This window comes from Cricetulus griseus (assembly GCF_003668045.3).
Source record: "Cricetulus griseus strain 17A/GY chromosome 1 unlocalized genomic scaffold, alternate assembly CriGri-PICRH-1.0 chr1_1, whole genome shotgun sequence".
In the NCBI taxonomy this organism is placed as follows: Eukaryota; Metazoa; Chordata; class Mammalia; order Rodentia; family Cricetidae; genus Cricetulus; species Cricetulus griseus.
The window spans coordinates 55,479,454-55,503,548 of NW_023276807.1; the positions used below are offsets into that span (position 1 = coordinate 55,479,454).

General features: G+C 38.3%; 1 protein-coding gene across 6 annotated transcripts in view; it reads left to right on the forward strand.

The window, feature by feature from the left end:
• Nucleotides 1–24,095, forward strand: part of Unc5d (unc-5 netrin receptor D) — a 510,504-nt gene that overhangs the window by 465,311 nt on the left and 21,098 nt on the right. For 5 of the 6 annotated variants that reach the window (XM_035452950.1, XM_035452951.1, XM_035452952.1 and 2 more), the window contains 3 exons: nt 6,740–6,908; nt 8,505–8,732; nt 18,100–18,249. In XM_035452950.1, coding sequence (XP_035308841.1) covers nt 6,740–6,908; nt 8,505–8,732; nt 18,100–18,249 — 547 coding nt within the window. The remainder of the gene's footprint in view (nt 1–6,739; nt 6,909–8,504; nt 8,733–18,099; nt 18,250–24,095) is intronic. The other variant, XM_035452955.1, reaches the window with a different exon arrangement.

A 24,095-nucleotide genomic window follows, 5' to 3' on the forward strand; every position in this document is an offset into this window, starting at 1 on the left:
AGAGAAAGCTGTTTCCCCATTCAAAATGTAAATGAATAAACAACTTACTAGATATTAAAAACTGTCACAGCAGCATGATGCATAGATCAGCCCCTCTCCCTCTCCCCTCACTCCTTCACAGCCAGGCATCATTTACTTCTAAAAAGCCCAACACTGCATGAAAGATGAGCCTTAAATTGTGTCTAGGAACTGGTGATTTGCACATGATTTGTGCTTCCTTTAGTATATTAATTGGTAAACACCCTACGAATGTGTGTGTAAACTAAAGCCGTTTAACATATGCAAACAGTTTAATCTCTCTCAGTGTGGTATTGCTCCATTTCAAGGAGCTCAGATACTCCTTCCAGAGTGCATCTCATTCTCCTCTCACCACATTCCCCTTTGTGCTGTCTCCTTCCTGTGATCCTATTTTAGATAATACCATGTGGGTGACCCAAATCTTTAAACCCTTGAATGGTAAAGATGCACTTTGGTCCCTCGTGAATTGTGCCTGGGGGCTGTTTCAATCCAGTTCTCAATCTGTGCTTCCCAACTAATGGAATACAATGGCTTGATGAGCTGTGGCATTATTTCCAATCATTGCTAATCAACCTCCAACCTGACATCCCTACTTATGAATAGATGCTGCTTACAAAGTGAAGATATAAAAAAATCGGCTCCAGTGGAATGTTGTTAAGAGTAGCAGCAGAGTCAGAGGTCTTAACACCATGCATTAAACTTGACCAGCATCTAAATCCCATTTCGGAAGCCTTCCTAGTATTTGTCAGAAGCCTAAGTCCATCTTAGATGCAGGGTTTCTTTGAATATTTTCTTAAGAACAACATAATTTTTTAATGTTTGTGCCAGAGATGCCTTGTACATAAAAGAAGCAGGAATTCCTATCCCTCTTCTACAAACACTGAAAAGAGCCTTTATTGGAGGTATCCACTAATGTAGAATTGTAGAATTTACTTCACTGCTGCCAAAGAAATTCTGAGCCACATTACTGTTTTAGAACCTCTTGAAGATAAAAAGTGTGGAATCTGCTGTAACCAATAGGCGATTTGTCCATTTTCTCCTCTCTCTAGCTCCTCACCACCTAAAATTTCTTTTTGGGTGCTTGCTTTTCACAACCTGCATAGGAGTGGTGGGGAAAAGTTTTCATCACCAGTGTTAATGATTTTAGACAATCAAGTGAGAAAGGCTAGCTTTAAAGAGCACATCTCGACAAGCAGTGGTGGCACACGCCTTTAATCCCAGCACTTGGGAGGCAGATGCAGGCGGATCTCTGTGAGTTCAAGACCAGCCTGGTCTACAAGAACTAGTTCCAGGACAGCCTCCAAAGCCACAGGGAAACCCTGTCTCGAAAAACAAAAAAACCAAAAAAAAAAAAAAAAAAAAAAAAAAAAAAAAAAAAAAAAAAAAGAGCCCATCTCATGGCAGTTCTAGAATGTTACTTTCTGGGGAATGCTAATCTGTGGTCAAAGCAGGACAACAACAACAACAAAGCAAAGACAAACAAAACAACAAACCTGAAACCTTCAAGGGTTTTGCACCACCTAAGTAATTTTAGTACCCTGGGTTAGAATGTGTGTTTTAATAAAAGGCAGTGAGAATAGTATTTCTTGGCAGTTGAAAACTCTGAAAGGCTGAAGCAGCCTTGCTTTCAGGGGTCTAGTTTTAGTACTACAGCTGATACCTATCTACCTCTTATGTCTGTTCCATTAAAATATGATTTAATTATGTATTGACCAAGGGCCTAACATAGTAAAACTATCATTACTCTCCTGTCTGGATTCCAGAATGATACTTCGGATAAAGGTGATCAAACCCCTATTAATCTATAATCTAGGCCATAAGGAGAAAGACAGGAATGTTGATTACCAGGCACGGCAGGGCAGGCAACAACAATGAAAACCTCATCTCAGAATTTGAAACTGGCAGTTTGGGCTTGAAGAAAATGATCTTTTACAAGTTGAGCATCAGATAAGTGACTGTTGAGTTAAAAACACAATGTCTCAGCTGCTACCCCATTCCTGCCAAGGTCATCAATGTTGGCGCAGCTGTGCAGATAGGCAAGGGGAATGCTACTCCACCAAACAAGCAACACACTTGTAGTACCTCAGTCTCCATCCAGCTCATGTTTCATGAAACAGAATTCTGAAAAACTTTCTCCCTGAGTCTCCTATTTCCATTCACTCATTTAATTTCAGCATTTAAAAAATTTGAATACATTTTCCAATTTAATGAAAAATTAATTTGTAAGGGTTAATTGTATTACCTTTGCTGTATTCTCTACCTACATGTTTATTCAAATGAGTAAAATGCGTACATGTACACATAAACAAAAGGTTTATAACCTTTGTGAACAAGATGCCGCTTTAACCCAAATGTGTCAGCATATTTAACTCCAAAGCTGCAAGTTATCTTTTGTGACCACATGTTTATCAAAGTCAGACAATTAGCACTGATAACATACTATTGCCTTCTGAACAAAATTTATATTTATTTCACCTTTTATCAGAATAAGGCTCTTCATGGGCAAATGAAAACCCAAGATATTTCCTTGTATTTGATTGTCATGTGTTTGAAGTCATTCTGCCTTTAAATCTTGTAGCAGTGACAATTAAGCCCGCAGGATGACTATGTTGTACTATGTCAATTGACTGGCTAGCTTCCCCTCATGTTTACCAGTGAAGAAATACAAGTTGTGCACTTTGAGATTGGTCAAGAGGGGATTCTGAGTTCTCTGCTCTGTAGGCCATCTCAGGGTATGTTCTGTCAATTCTGTCCACTACTGACAACATTAAGGTTGACAACTTGTGTCAAGTTGTATGTGGAAAATCACCCATGTGATGCAATAGTTGCCTTTTGTAATTTGCAAGTACCTCATGGTAAGTGCTTTGAATCTATATTATTCTATAGAACTCATACTTCCCTCCAGTAGGTTTATATCATTTCTAATTCTAGGTTTGATCAAGAATTACTGTGGCTAATTTCTTTCTTTCTTTTTTTTTTTTTGATGCAAACTGCACAACGCTTTATTGTTGTTTACCGAGCTAACCCCATGTTAGCTTGGGTCTTTCATCCATCCACCATGGCGGATGGCTACAAAAGACCCTGTGGCTAATTTCTAAGTGGTGGTTTCCTATCCTTAGTCTTTTGTTTTTCCAACTTTTCCTTCTTGTGCATTCTTATGTAGCTTGGTGTGTTATTCTACATTCTACTTTTATTTACTTTGAGTCTCAAAATGTTTCAGATTTGATCAACAGTAGCCCCAATTCAAGCTTCTGTGTTCTTTTCAACAAATATTTGAGTATTTACCATCAGTATGGTTGGACACTAAGAATACAATAATGAGCAGAGCATTGTTTAAATCTCCTGCCTTGTGGGGAGTAGATCTCAGCTTAGAGATGACACAAGAACAAATGAGCAAAAAGGATAGTCCATTAGAAGGCACTGAGCAAAAGAAAAGCAAAGGTCAGTCCTTGGTGTAGGAAATGTTCCAATTATCAAGGCATGGCCAAGGAGTGCCTCATTAGTGGATGCCATTTCCACAAAGACCTTAACAGGACAGGGAGTCCTGTGACTGTCTGGAGGACACGATTTTCAGGCAATGCCTAGCACTGCAAAGCAGCTAAAGTAGCCCCAATTCCTTGAGGTCACAGCAAACTGGCTGAGTCAAGAGTAGACTGGAAGACAAAGACAGATCAGGAAGACCAGCATTGTGGACAGAGTTCCTTAAACTCTGTCCTTAAACTCATAGTGTATATTCCTAACGCTGTGAACTTTTTATTAAAGCTTATATTGGTTGGTACATTGATGAGTTACCAGATAAAAGTGCTATCTCAGATAGCAAAGTTCCTCTAGACATAAGACCCAAATCTCAAATCATCTTTACATAAAGAAGATCTAAATTATATCCATATATGCATGTGCCTATAAATGTATGTATGTGTATATATAGATGGAGAACAATGTAAGAGTTATGTAACAAAGGTCCCAGGCAATAAGGCTTTTCAATCTGGGAAGCATACTTGGGTGTGAGATGCAGTGAACTAGTTCATACTATGGTTCTGAAGCTATCACCATTAATAGTTGAAGTTATTATTAGCTTACAGCAATTTTAGAAGAAAAATGTGTGTCTTTTCTTCCAGCAAGGACACAAATCCTGCCTTGTCATATATTATGCAATGTGAGAAAATGCAAATGCCATCCAAGCTTTTCTTACAAATCTTCATCTTTGTCCACACTCAATTAAATGTTTGTCTCCCTAGTCCTGTCCTTAAATGTTCTCAGTTATTATCTGTGACTCAACCTGGAACATGTTCTTTATCCTCATATTTTCTTGGGATGTCACAAGAGCCAGAAATTTGGTCAGAAATCTCTTTATGGTGATAGCCAAGAAAGATGGTCTCCTCACAGACCACAGGAACCATAAATCCAAGATTTAGAGTGGTTCAACTGCCATCCCTTGGACTGACATCTCTGTGACCTTATACAGAAATTGCATGACTTCTCAGGTGTGTGAAGGCTTTTAATTAATATTTGTAAATCTCCCTGATTGCCAAGAATAGACAGTTAGAGAAAGGGGCAAATTATTACTGCAGATGGAAAGAGGAATGGAGAGATTAAGTTTTGTTCCATCACAAGAGAGATACCAATATCTACAGTCACTGTTTTCAAGAAGAAGGATTACATGTAAACTTTGATTTATTGACTTTATACTTACAGTGGGGTCCAAGGACCACTTAATGCAAAGCCCAAGCACTTTAATACTCACGACACTGTGGCTGTGAGTGCTGGTCCTGGATCCATTAAGACTGACAGGAGTCTTGCTATTCACAGTGAGTGTTCGAGTTCCTCTAATTAACTGATTTCAGTTCATTTGGCATTAAATAATTCCCCCAATTCCCATATGTTTGAACAATATGTTCAATGAGGGGGATGATTCTCTGAAAGCAATTAAATAGTTCTTTTAGGAGAGATTGTCATCGGTCACTCATAAACAGCCCTGCTTTTCCTGTCCATGATGAATATAGATAGCAATTATATAAAAAAAGTGCTTAACCTTCTCTAATAGTTGTTGGCAGCCATTCACACAATGGGCCAACCCTGTGTGCTGGGAGCAAACACTTGAGTTTCACATGTATTTCAAACCTTGAGTGTATTGTTCTGGGCTTTCCAAAGTGTGATTGCTACTGCTAATGCAGCTTTGCAATCTCCCTTGCTGCTCAAATGTAAAGGAAGGGGCACTCTCAGCTTAACATATGCTTTATATGTAGAGAAAGAACTGTCAACTTCAGGCATTTTGGAAAAATAATCTTTTTGAAAGCATGACTAGTGCTTCTTGAGAAGGGAAGGTGACCAGGTGATTGTGTTCAGTTTTGTCTTGGATGTAGTTGATGTAGGGTAATTCTGCTGTTATATATCCTGAGTTTATTGCAACAGAAAACTGTAGACACCAAACTCAAGTGTGGCCATGTAGAATTTGAGGCAGGTCAGTGAATGTGAACAACAATGACTTAGAAATAGCTTTTAGGTGAACTCCTAAGAATTAGCCTACTCAAGACCATGAAACCAACTTTATCTTTGAAAACCAAATTCCAACATAATGCTGTCAGGAGCTTGCTCTGGGGATCCAGGATGACACATTTGAATATCTTCCCAAGTGGAGACTTGAAGCTTCGGTGGTATTTATCTGGCCTAGATCTCAGCATGCATTGTTCATCTGTGTGTCTGCAATTACTTCATTGATTATATCACTATATTTCTTATAAGTGGAAGCTCACAGAATGGGTAAGAGAGTTGGAAGAAATTAAACGGGCTTCCTATTATGCTACTTTTACTGATTGTTATTATGTAAACTTCATCTTCTTTTCATTTCTTGGGGAAAACTGAATAAAGACAATGTGTGGAGTAAGACTTAGTGACCCTGTGTTCCATTCCCAATATGGGTAGTGTGAAGGGAGCTATAGAATGAAACAGAGGGAGTCAATAAACTATGACACATTTACTGAAATTTCACATGGGTTTGTCTGTTCTACAATAGCATTTCCATTGTAAGTAATTCACAACACAGGAAAATCTCAACTCCACATTTGGGTGAAACGACTTTAATTTAGGATTTGTAATAGAGTTGAAAATTAGCTATCATGTATATGATTATATACACTTATAGCTTTCCACTGTCAGGGTAAAAATATTATAAAACTGATATGGTTGTACATTACAGAAATAAATGTTTTTAGAGCAGAATAATTATGTCTAATTTGTATATACCCAAGGTAGTATTTTTATGCATAGTAACTTGTTTCATCATTTACTAGAACTAAAATATTATTGAATATGTTGTTTGGGGAAAGGAAACTGATGGTAAGACAACCAAGTAAGTCAGGTCTGTTGATTCTTGGGATTTATCACCAATAGGAATATACTAATGAGAATGATAATTGAGGAGTATGTTAACGAGAATGATAATTTGTCAGCTGGGGTTAGCTACTAGGGTGCATTTTAGGGTTCTTCAAGACCTTCCTATGTTTCCAAAGGACTGGTTGTCACTTTGTTGCTTTGTTAGTGACATCAGTTGAGAACTAACCACAGTCAATCTGGATGCCTGGACAGTCTGAGGCTATATTCTCCAGGTCATTATACAGAGGGATTTCACTGTGCTTGTAGACTATCCCCATCTGTAATTAAGTTCTCATTCCAAGTCCTTCATCCTTCACACACCTCTCTGTCTTCTTCCTCATCTGTGAAGCCTGCAGTCAGATGGATCTGAGGTACTCCTGAGTCCTGAAGTCACCTGTGGTCCTCCAGATATGCTTGTCACAACTCCCTTTGCACTGACCATCCCTCACTGTGCAGATGTCAGCTCAGAGCACTGGAACATCCACTTGAAGAAGAGGACACAGCAGGGAAAATGGGAGGTGAGATGCTGCGTCGTTTTTGTATTTTTAAAAATGGTATTCAGGTTGTATGGATGCTTTAGATTTAATTTTCACCATTCTTATTATGATGAGTTGGTTGTGAAACTGGTGAATATTTGCTATCTGCCAAGTGGTTGCGGTATGCATTTTATATAGTCCTCTAGGTGTTTGCTAGCCTTTTCATGTAATAATGGAAAAGAGAGGCAAGATATAATCCAGGGTCATTGTTTGGTCTGAGAACTCAGTTGTAATTGCCTGCAGAAATGCACACACTATGTACCTGCTTTAAGAGATTCCAGACTCCCCCCTAGGCCATGTCCTTTTCTGAGATGACATTACTCTGTGCCAATAAGGATGTAGCTCAAGGAAGATAAGCTAAGCTTCAAAGTATCTGCTTCAAAGTATCAGGAACGCACCAGGTGTTTAATATATGTTTATGGCACCAGAAAATACATGGAAGATAATCACTACTGATTCCTGTGTAAATAAATAAATGTGAATATATATATATATATATATATATATATATATATATCAGAGACAAGGAAAAAGAATGAGAGAATGAGAATATATAATAGGAGGCTAACAACCAAAGAGACAGTCACTCCCAAGAAAGATTGCAGCTGAATTACTATTTTAAGTGAAAGCTCTGATTTGCCTGTCTGAAAGAGAATTCTTTATGTCTATCTGAAGTCAGTTTGCATGAAACCAGGTGAATTATCTTATTGGAACACTGTGACCTGCATATGCAAGTCCTGGGATCTTGCCTCCCAGGAGGTATTTCAGGCAAAAGGAATAATAGAAAATCATAGTTCTCTAGGAGAAAAGACACAGTTGTTGCAATAGAATACATATGCTGGACCTAGCTATATCTTGAGATAGTGCATTTTCTGAGTTCTAGAAAGTATCCTATTACATATTGGGTCCTGGTGCTGTGGCAGGAGAATATTCGGGGGCTAGCCAATATGTAGAGGGGTCATGTTGTAGTTTCCTTTCCCTTGTGTTTAGTTTTCCTTGATTTTTACCACTTTATTTCTCAGCTTTTCCTCACAATCTTCTCCATCCAGATGGTGTTGTATTTATGCTCCACCAAACTGGTTACACATGCCTAAGTTCTTATCAGAGAGGGTGAAATATTCTAGTACATCTTATCCAAGTCATTTATTTAATGGTCCCCTGTGAATCATTGCAGTGAAATGAAAGAGGATAAAGTGTTGGAATGAAAATAAACATCAACTGAAGGGTGTTTTAGAAAGTTTTCAGATATAGATCTTTGAAAAAAAGCAGTAATAATGTAAGTTTGCTTATTGAGGTTAAGGCTTAACTTTTTAAAAAACTGGTATTGAACAATTAACTAGAAATTGAAATTTCAAAGCAATGTTTTGTTATTGTTCCTATTAAAATGGACATCACACTGCACATAACCATTTCATGCATTCTTGCTTTCAGCACTTACTTTAATAGAAAACAACAATTTAACATTGATATTTAAGACAATAAAATATTCTGAAAAGTTTATTTATTTATATTTCTCTACACTGTTGAGCCCTATGGTATTTTCAAACTGGAAGAATTGAAAACATCTTTCTCTAACAGGAAGTGATGTCAGTGGAAGATGAATCCACATCCTGTTACTGCCTTTTGGATCCTTTTGCCTGCCATGTGCTACTTGATAGCTTTGGAACATATGCCCTCACAGGAGAGCCAATCACAGACTGTGCTGTAAAGCAGCTCAAAGTGGCTGTGTTTGGCTGCATGTCCTGTAACTCCTTGGATTACAACCTGAGAGTTTACTGTGTGGACAATACTCCCTGTGCATTTCAGGTCGGTCTTTTTGTGATAATTGTGATTTGGTTTGTTTGTTTACTTTGGTGCCATAGATATTATGACTATATGTATTAGTTCCTTTTCTCTTGCTGTGGAAAATTATTATGACCAAAAGGAATTTATGGTTAAAATAGGTTTATTTTGGCTCCTGGCTCCAAAGGGATAGAGTCTATTATGGCAGGGACCACATGCTATGGCAGCAGAAGCAGGAAGCTGGCTGGTTATATTTCCATCTATACCCAGGAAGCAAAGAAAGTAAATAAGAAATCAGGCAAGGCTATAAACCATCAAAGCCTATTCTCAGTGATACATCTGTTTTAGCAAACTCCACCATGGTTCTATAACCTCCCCTAACAGTGCAACCAACTGGGGAAAAATGTTCAAATACATGAGCCTATGGGAGACACTTCTCATTCAAACCACCACAGCTTACTAAACACCAGTATTAGTAGAAGGTTCTTCAGTGAAAACTTGGGGAAAAACAATACACATCACTTTGAACAAGAGTTATGTTACTGTGTGTCCTATGTAGAAGGGGAGACGAGACAATTGGCACTGAAGAAGGGGAATAGATTGAATTCATGAGCACTGAAAATACTGTCTACTAAATTGTGAAACCATCTCAAAGTACAATCATAATTCAGAAAATAAATGTAAATGTGATACAAATGTGGGAGAAGAATTTTTGAGAACACTTTGCAAAGCCTTATGAAAGAATAACATTTAAGAGCAAGAGACAGAGATACCTGGTCAAGAAAGGGAATGGCATAAAGCACAGAACAGAGAATTATTTGGTGTTGAAAAAGCAGTCAGAAATTGCCTGAGTCTACTGAATGATGGAATTAGGAAACAACAATGATAAATCATACCTAACACCAAGCAGTTATATAGTTTCCTGGACATAGTCTGACAATGGACTATTAGGGCAGAGGTAGCTCAATGTTCTTTTCCATTTTTGGTGCTTTTAATCATGTAATATTCATCCTAAATTAGATACTCCTGAAGAGTGTGGTTTATTAATAGCAGCAAGGATAATGCAGAGCAGCATGTGGAAGCTTTGCTCATATATAAATAGCATAGCTCTCCTGACACACCTCATTCCAGATCCCTGCTATTCCAGTCCTGGATCATTAAGTCCATTATGCAGAACATTCTCTCAGTAACTAGGTTTTAAGACACTGAGCTAGAAAACTCATGTTTACCAATAGAAGAGATGCAAGGACCTGAATCCTGAACATAAGCCAAGAGGTGACACCATGACATCCTGCATTTCTAAACCTTCTTCCCTGCCTACCTTGTAAGGAATGCAAGTCATTGTGAAGGTCACAATTAATCTTAACTCCCCATGTGAAATTTTGTGTAGAGGTCCAATGAAGCATTAATACCCATCTTACAATTGTTATTTTATGCTCTTCATTTACCCTCCCTCCCATCCCTCAAAGGAGAATTCTTTATAAGAGAAAAATATTTGGGATTCAAAAACAAAGAATGAATAACTAACCAGAGAAGTACATGTTGGAATTACTACATACTCTAAACAGTTGTCTAAATGCTCCAAGGATTCCAACTAGATGATGTTTAGCAACTCATCTAGGTGTTGAAGATGTAGTAAAGAACTCCAGTCCCTTGTGGATAATCTACTGATTACTGCATTCATTCATTACCATCAAAGTCAGCCCTCAACCAGCATGGATTTTCCTTGGAACAGTAGTCTCACTACTTATGTATGCACTAGTAAGATAGACATTTTCCTAGAAAGTTTATCCCTGCTACTTTTCAATAATCTATCTTCATTCCCTTGGATGTAACCAGATTTTGCAACAACTCAATTGTTTGCAGAGATATGCTTTGCAAGGAAAGTCCTAAAAACATGCTAAGCCCAGCTTCTAATTTACTATCTATTCCTGCTGTCCATCTGCCCTTCTTGGTACTAAGGAAAATATTATTCTCTCCCTGTGGAATCCAAGTATCCTTATTGCATTATTCAGAAGTATGCCTACGTCAGTAAAACTTTAGCTTGGCTTCAGGGAAATGTTTCTCAGTATATATATCCCTGAACCTCTCTCATTAAATCTTTTTATACTAGTGGCCCCTTATCCCTCTAATTTCATAAGATAAAGGAGATTTTCAAGTAATAGTTGGCAGCACTTGCTATTGGACAGTGTTGTGATAGCTGTCATGAGCAGCAGAGGCCACATGTCCCTTCTGTGTTTCTGAGAGATCCTCAACCTGGAATGCATAACTTTTTTGAATCGTGTATAGAATAAAACATTAACTCTAAGCATTTCTGAAAAGAGACTTCTTCACTCAGAATATAGCCTTCTAGTTTTGTCTTTTCTTCCTTCCTTCTCTTCTCCCTTTCTCCCCCTTCCTCCCTCTTTTCTTTCTTTTTCTGTTAGGTAGCCATGTTCAGTATTTTTATCTTGCTACATAATGTGTTCAGAGCTTTCCACAGATAATAATTGGTATAACTTTAATATCTTAAATCATCTGGGTTTTATTTTTATGGTTTTATATGTGATATTTATTTATAGTTACTAACCCATTAAAACTGTTCCATTTTAAGAAAGTTTCAACAATTCACTGCTTGAGCCTCTAAAACACTTCATGGCTAATATCAGCTAAAGTGGTATGAGCTAAAAAAGACTGTGTATATCGTTGACTTATTTTCTGTCACCTTCACAGTATTCCCCCCACATACACAGAAAAATACTTGATTTGTACCCTGTCCAAGACTATTAATAAGTCATGAAACTAAAAATAAAACAACGGCATTCTGGTTTTTGCTAATTACCAGTTTAGTTTCTAACTTTATGTAGTACAAGCTGTTAAAAAAATATATAGAGTGCTGGGAAATATTCACATATTCATGTATTCATGATAATAGATGTTAACTGTTACGACTTTTATGATTTTCATTGCATATATTCACTGTACATAGACCTGTTTAACACAAGGGCATTTTCATACAAGTCTATAGTGATACTGAGCATAACCTAAACATACAGATTCCCTTAATATTCCCCATCTCACACCTCCACCTACTCCCATTAGACCTTCTCTTAGTTTATTTTCTGTAGCTGTGATAAAAAATACCTCCAACAAAAGCAATTTAGAATCCACAAATGAAACAGAATACTGTATTTGTCTTTCTAAGACTGATTTAATTCACTTAAGATAATCTCTAGTTGGATCTGTTTTTCTGCAAACAACATCACTTTGTTCTCTACAGCTAAAAAATTAAAAAGCATGAAACAAAGTCCATTGTGTATGTATATAATTTTCTTCATAGTTCCTTTATATGGAATACCTGGGTTGCTCCTATAATTCAACTATTGTGAATAGCGCTGCAAGAAACATTAATGCGGAAGTATCATTGGGATATGTTGACTTAGAACCCTTTGGGTAAATCCCCAAAAGTAGTATAGCTAGGTCATATGATAGATCAACTATTAGTATTTTGAGAAATTTCTATACTGATTCTGATCATGGCTAGACTAGTTTCCATTTCTACCAACAGGATGTAAGATTTTCTTTGTCCACAGACTTGAAGAATTTCTTGTTCATTTTATTAATGACTATCATTCTGACTGGGTGAGATGGGACCTCAGCATGCTTTGAATTTTCATTTCTAGATGGCTAGTGAGTTTGACCAGGTGTCCATGTTAATTAGCTATTTGCACTTCATCTTTTAAGAGCTATTTGTTCAGGTCTTCAGCCTATTTATTGATTGGATTGTTTTGAGTTGTTTTTCACCTTGCTTGGGTTTTTTTGAGCTTTTTGAATGGACTTGATATTAATCTCCTGTCAAGAACATAACTGGCAAAGGTTTTCTCACATTCTATAGACTGTCCCTTCAATCAATGAACTCTGTCTTTCAACTGTGAAGAAGACTTTTTAATTCCATGATACCTCAGCTGGCAATTGTTAATATTGCTTCCTGAGTGACTGGAGTCCTATTCAGGAAATCTTTGCAAGTGTTTTCTCTAATTTTCCTTGTAACAGTTTTTACATTTCAAACCTAAAAGTCTTTAATCCATTTGGAGTTGGTGTTGCGTTACATTGTTTATTTAATAGTGGTGGGGTTGGGTAGGGTAGACTTTGCCATATGTGTGAGCAGTATGTGTGTGGACATCAAAAGACTCTTTATAGGAGTTGGTTTCTTCTTCCACCATGTGGGTCCTGGGGATCAGATTCAAGTCATCAGGCTTGATGGCAAAGGCCTTTACTCACTAAGCCAATTTAGTGGTCCTAGGGCTGATTTTTGCACAGGGTGATGGATAGGGATATGTGAATGTCTGAGATTTTCAGCAACAGTGGTTGAAAAGCTGTCTTTTCTCTGATGCATATTTTTGGCATGTTTAATACAATTTATGTTTATAGAAATTAGTATAGAATTTTTCATGGAACATTTCGGCAGATAGTGCCCATCTTAGAATTTGTTTCAACTATCACTATAATGAAATGTTTATCATAGTTAGGACACGTTTGTGACAACTGTTGTATTTATTGCATCTCAAAGAAATGATAACAAATATGCGCTCAGCTAGAGCTTGGCTCTTCACCAAGAAGGAAGGCTGTTGTAGGGGAAGGTTACATCTTTTTTTTCTCATTCATATCTCACTGGGAAGTTCTGTCCCATAAAACACTTAGATGCTAGAAGATTTTGCAAGAGAATGAGCTCCCAGAAAAAATCTACCTGTATGATAACACCTGATTATGGCCAAACAATACAGTGATTCCATCAACTATTATTCCATTTGAAGAAGTTGAGTAAACAGACAACCCATCTCCCTACCTTTATCCTGATTGCAGGGCTTCCCTGCTTCATTCTAGTTTTTCTGGGCTATACTGGGTGGAAACAGAAATGTCTTCAAATGGCACAAACAAAACAGCCATCTCACTGCCTAAGATGTATTTTAATGTAAGCTTAGATGTTTTAATATCTGTTCTGATAAAGACATCTGCAACTGATGTCATAAAAAAATTAGACCAACTCAGGAGTGCTGCTAACAAATACAAAATGTCAGTTTCCTGGAGGTGACAAAGGAGTGAGCTAAGAAAGGCCAAGGGAGTTCTCTCCTCCCTGTGCCTCCTCTGCAATGGCAGAAGGAGCCATTTTGGGCCTCCTTACTGAGCCTCTGCCTCCTTGGATGCATCAGACTCAAGGCTGAGGATTCAAGATACATTTTCAAAGCAGCACATTTTAAGACCGGGTTTTGTTACTATATTTCATGGCATAGTGACATACACAACAAGCTCATTTGAGTGTGCACACACACACACACACACACACACACACACACACACACACACACACACAAGTTTGACATGAGGAAAGCAAGGAATTAAAATCTTGTATCTTCAAAAAAAAAAATAAATCTTGTATCTTCATCTCAGGATGTAAAGGAAAAACAACTCATTTTTCCCCTTCCTGGCACTCAGCACTTATATTCAGTATCTCTCGGTACTCATTACTTATTTGGCATTAATGTGGATTTAGAACCTAATTTCAAAGGATTTCCTCCAGATGTAGTTCTTATGTTTATCAATAATGCAACCTTGGGAAATATTGTTCATGTAAAGCATTTAAAGGAAAACACCACAGCAACACGATGTGTATGTGTGTATTTGTGTGTGTAAGTTCAAACAGTTTTGTCTCATAAATATGTAAATTCAGTCTGCCTCTGTTAGTATCCCTGAAGCATACCTGAATATTGCTGGCTGTCTCATTAAATCAACGTGAAGAGCTCAGACAGCCACACTGTGCAGGTTTCTCCTGCCTGCAGCTTCAAGAGCTGGAAGGTTTGCAGGCCCGAGTGTGAAATGAAGAAGTTGAAGGCTGGGTAAAACCACCGTCCATTTTATATACATAGAGACAGAGACAGACCTTCCTGTCCCAGTAACAGAATCATTTCACCAGGAGGAGAGATTTAACAGGAGGCAAAATGGAGTGAATGTCAGGCAACAGTGTCCACGTAGATGATTCAAAATGTGTTCAGTAGAGGCATGTATGAATGACTGCTTCACACATCCATGTACACTTGGTTGCAGTGGCATATGTTTGTAATATCATCATCACTCTATAGGCTGAGACAGGAGAATCCTTAGTTCAAAGCCATGCTGGGATAAATATCAAAACCATATTGAAAAATTAACAAACAAGCAAAACAAAACCCCACAGCTCTTAAGAATATCATTTAGTACTCCACTCAGGATCACACTTCTCTGACAAGGTCAAAATATCTTATTTTAAAATTCTTTGTACTGGGGATTTTATTTCTTTGACTCTAAAGTCAGCAATACATTTATAAATATGTAAATAAAGATTAGTTCATGATTGGGCCTTTTCATTTAATAATTACCTTATTTCAGAATTGATCTAATTACTTAATATTTGCCAAAGACTAGGCAATAATGTTAATTGCTGGTTTTTGAAAATCAGTAAGCTAAAAGACAAAACATAATTGTACTCATATTTAAATTAAGAAGCCTACAGCATGACATTTAAAAATATACCTATTACTACATGATGATTTTAAATAACTACACCTATATTTTACAAGTTCTCTCTGCATTATGTGTGTGTGTGTGTGCTGAATCTGTATTGTGTTTGTTGTATATCTGTGCTGTGTATTGTTGTGCATGTTTATGTTGTATATGTGTGTGATGTTTGTGGTGTGTATGTTATATGAAGTCTCTGCCTGATACAGTATTTGTTAGTCACACAGATATATTTAATTATTTAAAAATAGAGTGCCTTGGTCACAAATACCACATTTCAAGGGTTTCAGTAGTCAACATGGTTCATGATCACTGTGCTGGGCAGTAAGGAAAGAGAACATCCTCATGTTTATAGCAAGAGTACCACTGGTGTACAGATCCCAAGAAAGGCTCCTCACACAAGCAAGAAGACAGAGCTGCAGAGCATGGAATGGAGCTCAGACTTTTTATCCTGACATGTTACAGGAGCAACCTTTCCACAATATACTTGTCCTAGTTTGCTTTCTGTTGCTGTGACTAAAAATAACACAGGAGCCAAAAGCTATTTGAAGAGGAAAGGGTTTATTTGGCTTAATTGTCTCAGTCATAGTCCATCACAAAGGGAAGTCATCAAACTCAAGCAATGAACCTGGAGTCAGAAACTGAAGCCGAGTCCCCAAAGGAATGCTGCTAGCTGACTTGGTACCCATGAATAGCTCAGTTTTCTTTTTCATATACCCCAGGACCACATACCCAAGAACAGCATTGCCTACAGTGAACTGGACCCTTCCATATCAATCATTAATTAAGAAAATGTTCCACAATCTTCCCCACAGGTCAATGTGATGGAGTCATTTTCTCAATTCAGGGACCCTCTTCCAGATGACCCTAGCTTATCTCAAGTTGATAAAAAGTTAACCAGCCAACATCTCAAAGATAAAAGCTATAAACATTTTTATAATTGCCATTCTACAGTCAGGTTATACAGATCACATGTATAACTACGTGGGAGATTGAGTCAGAAGAATCATGAATTCAGGCCAGCCCAGGGAACTTAGTGATATCCTGTTTCAAAATAAAACATTTTTAAAGACAGTGGTTAAATCTGCATTAGAATATTTGACAAGTATGTGCAGTTCTGACACCTCAAATTCCTAGAACCTTAAAAAGATTTGTCCTTATATCTCAAGGCAAGATATAGATACTCTATGGGGCTGTTTTTAGACTCTAATAACTGAAAGGCAAGTTGTACTTATCCATCCACTTGCTGCACTTCTTCCAACTATAGCTTCTTGGAGACTATAATACATAAAGGCTGTATGGCCTGGCATTTCTCCTGCCTCTGGAAGGAATATGTAAGTCAAGGGTGATTCTACAAATGGACCTGGGGATGACTCTCATCTATAATCTTACCTCAGCAGTAATTTAATATTTTTCAGAATATGTATCTATCTAACTGTTCCACCTGCCCTATCAATGTAATTCTGGTCACAATAAGTTCAGAAGCAATTAAGTGTTTGCTCAGTAGAACCTGTGTGGGCTTTGTTTGTCATGAGTGTAATTATAATGATCTCTCAGTGAAACATAAAGGAGTGTTTACCTTGGAAATTTGACTTCTTGTTTCTGAAATCAAGCTAACTTGATAATTATAAAAAAATACTTATTTTTCCTAGCCTTTTTGGCTTAAAAACTCTTATGAATGCTCCAAATAAACACACACTCTAGAACATTTATTTTGAGCCAAAGATGAATGTTAGATAATGCCTGTCATAGTGAGGAATTGCAGTAGAACACCTTGTCCATCTGTATTGTGAAGTGCAGTCCTGTGTGTGCTGCTAGTCCCAGGGTAATGTCACATCCAAATGAAACCCATACACTCCTAGAAACTCAATGGTAGTACAGTCAGCTTGGGAGCTAGGAGGAGTTTCAGTTTAAGGAACATTCCAGTTAGTTTAAAAAGCAGCCAGAAGGAATACCATCAACAAAATAAATAACATATGCTGGCTCAAGTGGATAGACGCAGAGGGAGCCCTGCCACACACTGCTGGAGGAAATGTAAGCCATTATGAAAATCAGTTCAGAGGTTCTGCAAAAAAATTAAATATATACTATTTAATCCAAGAGTAATACTCATGAAGAAATCAAAGCCGGCATAACACAAAGGTACCTACATGGCCTTGTTCAGTTCAACACTGTTCACAGCTACATACTTAGGAATCAGCCTAGATGTTAATCAATGGCTCAATAGATAAAGTCTAGAGGGGGAGGAGTATTCAGCCATAATGATTAATAAATGGATGAAACTAAAGAGGATAATATAGATTCATAAGAATCATGAATTGTCATGTAATTTCTAGAGTTTAAAAAATAAGAAAAGTAGAAAAGGAGCCTATGTGAGAAGAGGGGACCTTTGAAAGGAAGAGGGAAAGCAGGGTAATGGGATTGTTGTGATTAAAGTACATAGTATACATGTATAAAATATCATGATTTTTGTATAAGGAATGTACACTAATATAAGATAAATAAATTCAACAAGGACCAACAAGATGGCTCAGCAGGTAATGGTACTGGCCACCAAGCCTGATGACCAGAATTCACATGTTGAAATGATAGAATTGATTCTTGCAAACTTTTTGCTCACCCCCACACATGCATATCCATACCCCAACAAATAAATACATATAAACAGACATACATCACATAAGCAAGAAAGAACGGTTGACTCTTGGTGATTAGACCCCTATTATTCAGAAGCTTTCAATCCCAAATCTGGGGCTCTATCTGTCTAGGGAAGTGTGTGTTTGTGTCAGAGTATGCACAGTAGTGTACAAGAAGCTGTAGGCTTCAATGTCGTTCTTCCTTTTCTTTCCTGCTCCTACAGGAAGTGGTTTCTGATGAACGGCACCAAGGCGGCCAGCTCCTGGAAGAACCGAAGCTGCTGCATTTCAAAGGGAATACCTTCAGTCTTCAGATCTCTGTCCTTGACATCCCTCCATTCCTCTGGAGGATCAAACCGTTCACTGCATGCCAGGTATCAGCCAAAGGGGCTCTCACAGGAAGAGCTTTGCTGTATCCAACACCCTGGGAGGAGCTTTTCTGTATGGATTGCACCTCCAAACTCTGGGAGATATAACAGTTTGAGTGGAAAATACTATCCTAAATTCAGAGGTGTCTCGGAAATAGATAAAAAAGTTCCTGCATCTCAGGTTATGTGTCACTCCCTTCCTCTGTTTGAATTGATCAGTGTAGGTTTAAGATAGAAATCTGACCACTTAAGAATAAGGACTGTGTGTTGTTTTTATTAAGATCAATCATTGTGAGACATTGTTTTAATCACAGTCAGCAGTGAAGAAGTGGAAGATCTCAGGGTGATGATTTTGAGTGATAGCTGTGGCTGAGAACAAAGATGTTACCCTTCATCTGTGAAGTGCTGGCTGCCAAATGCAATGAGCAGGATGAGAAGATATCCCTAGTCAGAAAGCAAAGGCAAGAGGAAGCCTCCCTGGAGCCCTTTTATAAATACATAAAGATATTTATATATTAGCATACATATGTCTCCTAATAAGACTTTTTTAACATCTCAGGGTGATTCAGTTATGCTTGCCATAAAAAGATTATCTGAGAAGTGTGTGATCCTGATATCAAAGACTGAGAATTCCCTCATGTTGTCATAAACAGGTCACCTTTGCTTCAAATGACAGGACATTCCTAAACCCTGCAGTAGTTTCTGGCAGACCCATGTTGATCTGTAACTTCAGGACATTTTCACACACCTGGAAGTGTAGGTGCAGAATCATGTGAGTCTGTTTAATCTTTCCATTCTCGAAGTATTTATTAAATACACACATACTCATACATACACATTCATATTTCACATATACTCTCTCTCTATCTCTCTTACACACACACACACACACACACACACACACACACACACACACACACTCATTACACTGGCATATAGTTATTCAGAATGGGAACCAACCAGAAAGCAAACAGAAAACACAGACATTCCATGATAGAAAAAGTTGGGCTGCCAATGTGCCCAACTTGTAAAATGCAGAAATTCAAAAATTGGATATAAGTCTCTATTGTCCCATTTAAGTCTTATAAGTCTTACTTTTTGGAAGCCATTCCTCCCTATACCGTTTTAGTAGATTCAAACATTCAGAGTGACAGGAACATCTCTCAGGGCCCCAATTCCCCCGCCCTTCTATTTGTCAGTCAACAGATTTTCTGATAGAAGATTCTTGAACCAATGTGACGTGGGTGACACTCAAGACTTAAGTGTCTTTGCTTTCCAGTAGGCAGTTTCAGAGTTACTGTTCCAGGTTGAGTCCCAGAGTATTGTTAAGACAAGTCTTGCTAACTGTGTGAATGCCTTTATATAATCTTTATAGGTTGTAAGGGCCTTTTTGCACTGTGTCTGACAAAAGTCACTAAGTCCAATGTAACTACTAAATTCAATGCTTAAAGACTGAAAAAAAAATCACAAGGAAGAAAGAGCCATTCCATTGTAAGCTCTTAGGTAGTAATTCCAGAACCAGAGACATAGAAGGAATACACTGAGCAAAAGAGGAGCAGTGGGTCAGGTACCTGCAGACCTCCCAGAATGCAACAGCACTGGCCAGAGCCATAGAGCACTGAAATGCAAGGACTCCAACACGCTTTACTACTAGCAAGGGTTGGAATCCATGGAGGTTGTGAACATGTATTAATATTTGCCTTCTGTAATTGAGCCTCATTTAAGAAGCTTCTTGGAAGGTTGAGAAATGGTTTTGTTTTCTCAATGGCAGGAGGCTTGCCACCAAGTCTTCATTTCCAATTCATTTTTCTAACCCAAAATGACTTTCCACTCTGCTCTTCCTTTCTTTCCACAATCCTTACCGCTAATCTTTGCCTATGCCATTGCCAAGTCCCACCAATTGTACAAGTGAGTATTGTGGAGGGCTTAATGGCCATGTTATATTTGTTCCAGACATTAGATCAAAGCACTTTGGGTTGGATTTGTGGTCAACCTGATTTAATCTCATGTGGATCATTGTGTGTATTGAAAAACTTGGCTTGGATAATAGAGAAAGTGTATTCAGTAGGGCTTAGTAATTAGGAAATAACAGGACCTCTCCTGCTCTCTCTGGTTATCTCAGAGAGATGTTGCAGAAACAGAAAATCATGCCAGTCCTGAAATGTGCTCTTTTCTCCACCACTAAATTTCCCTGTCATCTTCTAGCCCAAAGCATAGGAAACTAGAGGTTCTATTACTATCTGTTTGTCATCTTCCAATGGCAAATTGGCAGTCTATGAGTTGATATGTTGCAATTGGCACACATTCCAAGATGGCATACTGTTTTGTTCTAGGAAATGGAATTGCCAAGCCAAAGAGAGGGGTTCAAAATATCTTCCTGCTAGGTAGCAACTGCTACATGATGAGTTGTTTTAAAACAGCATGAGTTAGGTCTGTGTCCTGAGCTCTGAGGAGATGAGGCCTGTGTTTAAGAGGATCATTTTGATTTCTAACCAGGTACTGGAGTGCTACATCACATAGAATGCCATACTACTTCTGTATGAGAGAATGGAGAGGCCATCAGAAGGCCCCTTAGTTTAAAGAAAACACTCTACCCATAATGCTAGCATTCCCAAATAACTCATTGTTCCATGTTTTCTGCCCATGCTTCAAGACATAATTAGAGATCCACTTCTGCTGCCATCCACCCCCATCCTTGCCCTAGCTGGGAGGTAACTAAATAGCCCTGCTCCCAACAGGTCATGGGATCTAAAGCTTCTTACATTATAATTTCCTTTTGTCTTTGGCTCTGGGTTTGAAAGCTGTGGTAAGCTTTATGGCAGCAATTCTTTATTTATTTAGAAACCATAAAGCACAAAGTCAGGTTGTCATGTCCCTGGGATAAAGACAGCTGTCTTTGCAACATGCAATGAATCTTCCAGAAGTCAGTGTCTATCTCCTGCTAGGATATGATTTGCATTCTCTCCATCTGCTAGGAACCTAATTATAATAGGGACCAGAATGAAAACATTTCCGGAATTCTTTATCCACACATGGCTTTGCTACACTTTGTCCTCTGCGCAATTTCTGTGCAATTTCTCTCAGCTCAGTGAGCATTGTTGGTGATTTGTTTTTGTTTTGTTTGGGGGAGATGGTGGATTCCCCCCTTTATTTTGGGGGATAAATGAAAGCAAAAACAATTGCACTGAAAATACACTAATCACAGTGCTTCCAGTTCTATTATTTTTAAATGTTTTGTTGAACACTATTGGCAGCTGCTATTCAGGTCAACAGTGAAGACCTCTTCCTTCAGTGCTATTTTTTTAAAGCAGATTTAAAAGTGTTTGTATTTTGTGCGGTGGCATAGAGAGAAGGAAGAGGAGACATTCTATGCTGATGCTTGTGTCTGTTCAAAGAAAGACTATCTCTGCGGAGGGTATTAATCTCCTATGGTCTAGTGTTTGGGGGAAAACTACAGGAAATGTAGCAAGTGATATCACAGGAGGCACTTTCAAAGTGGTCAGGACCACTGTTTAAGAAAATTGAGTATTACCAAGGATCCCAATCCATAGCAGAAAATGAAGATTTTTCTTGAGGGGTAGGTTTAGACTCTGTCTAACCCTGAAAGCCAAGTGCTTACATTATGCTGCAATGACTGAAATTTAAGTTGTTCCATCAAATAAAATGCACTGGTTAACCCCACAATTCTGTGTTGTAGTTAATTTTTCTGGAGGAGACATACAAAGTAACTCTATAAAATCAACTGGTGAAGAGGAGAAATTTAATTTGAAAGATTATTAGAATGAGAACCTAGAGTGTAGGGGCAGGGCATAAAGTGACTGAGGCCTGGGAAGGCCAAGGGTTTGAAAATGTGAGGCATTGGCATCTGCGGTGAACCATCAAGCAAAGGAATCATGGGATAAGGGCCAAGCCCCTATGTAATGGTCACATCAGAGTCTCTCATGACTAGAGGTGAGAGATCCTGAGGCTGTGGCCTGATGGATGCCAATCAACTAACTTCCATTTGACCCTCCTGGAGGACCCACACCCTACTTGTCTGGTAGAGACTAGAGGCAGAAAGAGTGTGAGACTGTACTTCAATCAACTCCAATGAAGTTTAATGGATTTAGGAAAGTTTGCTAAATGACCATGGAAGAGAGGTAGTAAAAATGCCTGAGAAGTAAATGCCAAGTTGCATCTTCTAGAGTGCCTCAGGACCACAGTGTCAGGGACTGATGATGAGATAAATGCCAGAGATGTAGTTATTAGAGCCTTGCAAAAGGAGATGACAGTTGGTCATGTGCAAGCAGATGGGATTGAGTTCAGTGGGCAAAGGGAGATGTGTAGGAGGCTGAAGCATGAAGTAAGAGTAACCCATGGATTGCAGAATGGGAGAAGGCCCGGGAGGAGGAACTGTGAAATGCTAAAAATCACTGTCATACCTCCTCTGATCCCTCTGTGAGTCTTTGGAGGAAAGTCTACTGACTTCTTTGGCTCAGGATTAAGAAAAGTACAAGAAAACAAAAGCCCTACATAGCTGTTATATTTCTTGCTGAGATGGCTGGTAATTGTGAATGATTCACTTTGACCTCTAATCTTCTCCAAAGCTTCTTATCTCTCCTTTAAGCACAGAACAATCTAAAAATCTGAAATCCATTTATACTTTATACTTTCTCCAGAGAGTATCTGTTGCTAAAATCCCTTCTCCAAGGGAGACGTAAGCAACATCTTCTCCTGTTCCTAAGATCCCAATGGCAGATAGAAGCACTATTCGACTAAACATCAATCTTTGGGACCAGTCAATATTCATTGGATTTCCTTATAGAACATAGGTGAGATAATTCTTACAGGGTTTGGGGTTCTCCACACCCCAGGAGATTACACCTAGAAAACCTTAACCCAGAAGTGATGAGGGCTTCCCCATAGCTAAATCAATGGACCTTTCTTCCCCTAGTCTTCCGTGGCCTTGTTTCCTTCCTGAGCACATACAATTAAGGCAGAGCTGTATACAGCTATAGAAGGAAGCAGTTGGATATGTAGGTAAGGATCTCATGACCCTTCCTATCCCACTATGAGGAGATGTGAACAGTCAACCAGCCCAGCTGGAATGAATCTTTTGCAGAGCTAAACATCCATTGATGGCACTTGCTTGGCTTAGAGGACAGTCACTCAAAACACGATCCAAAATTTAGATCTATATCTATATAGATTTTAGAGAAAATTGGAAAGCAAACTATATAAATAAGTGTGAACACTAGAGCTCAGGAATAAACAATTCCTCAAAGTGAATAATTATAATTGGGGCCTTGGTCTGATAACACACTGCAGGCCTATCACCAGGCACACTTTGGAGTCGCCAGCTTCCAGACTTCATACATCTCTTGCCACCTTTCAGCTTCAGCATGGCAGAAAAATATATTTTTTAGCAATAAAGGAGAAAATTAATGAGGTGATAAAGAGAGGAAATAAAAGTGATGGTGAGAGTTGTTAGAAGCTGGGCATCCATGGTCCCGAGCCACATTTGACTAGGAAGGAGATACTTTTCAAATTCATAAAAACAAAATAAGAACAAATGGTAAAAATGCCTTTGTCAGAAAGTTCCAGGTACTATTAGGGAAAAGTAGTAATTCACATTTTTGTTTAATAAAACCTACATTTTCTACAGAGTTCCATCAGTCACTGAAGATGAGACAAAATCTAAATTGTTATCAGTTCTCATTTATATTGTACTGTTTGGCCACTTACCTTATACATGACCATGCATATGTGATTAGATAGCTGTTCTCTCTGGATGCCAACTGTGTTAGTGTCCCTCTCTGGATTGTGTACAGTTGTATCATATACATTGGCAATGTTTGTCCCTCCACAAATAT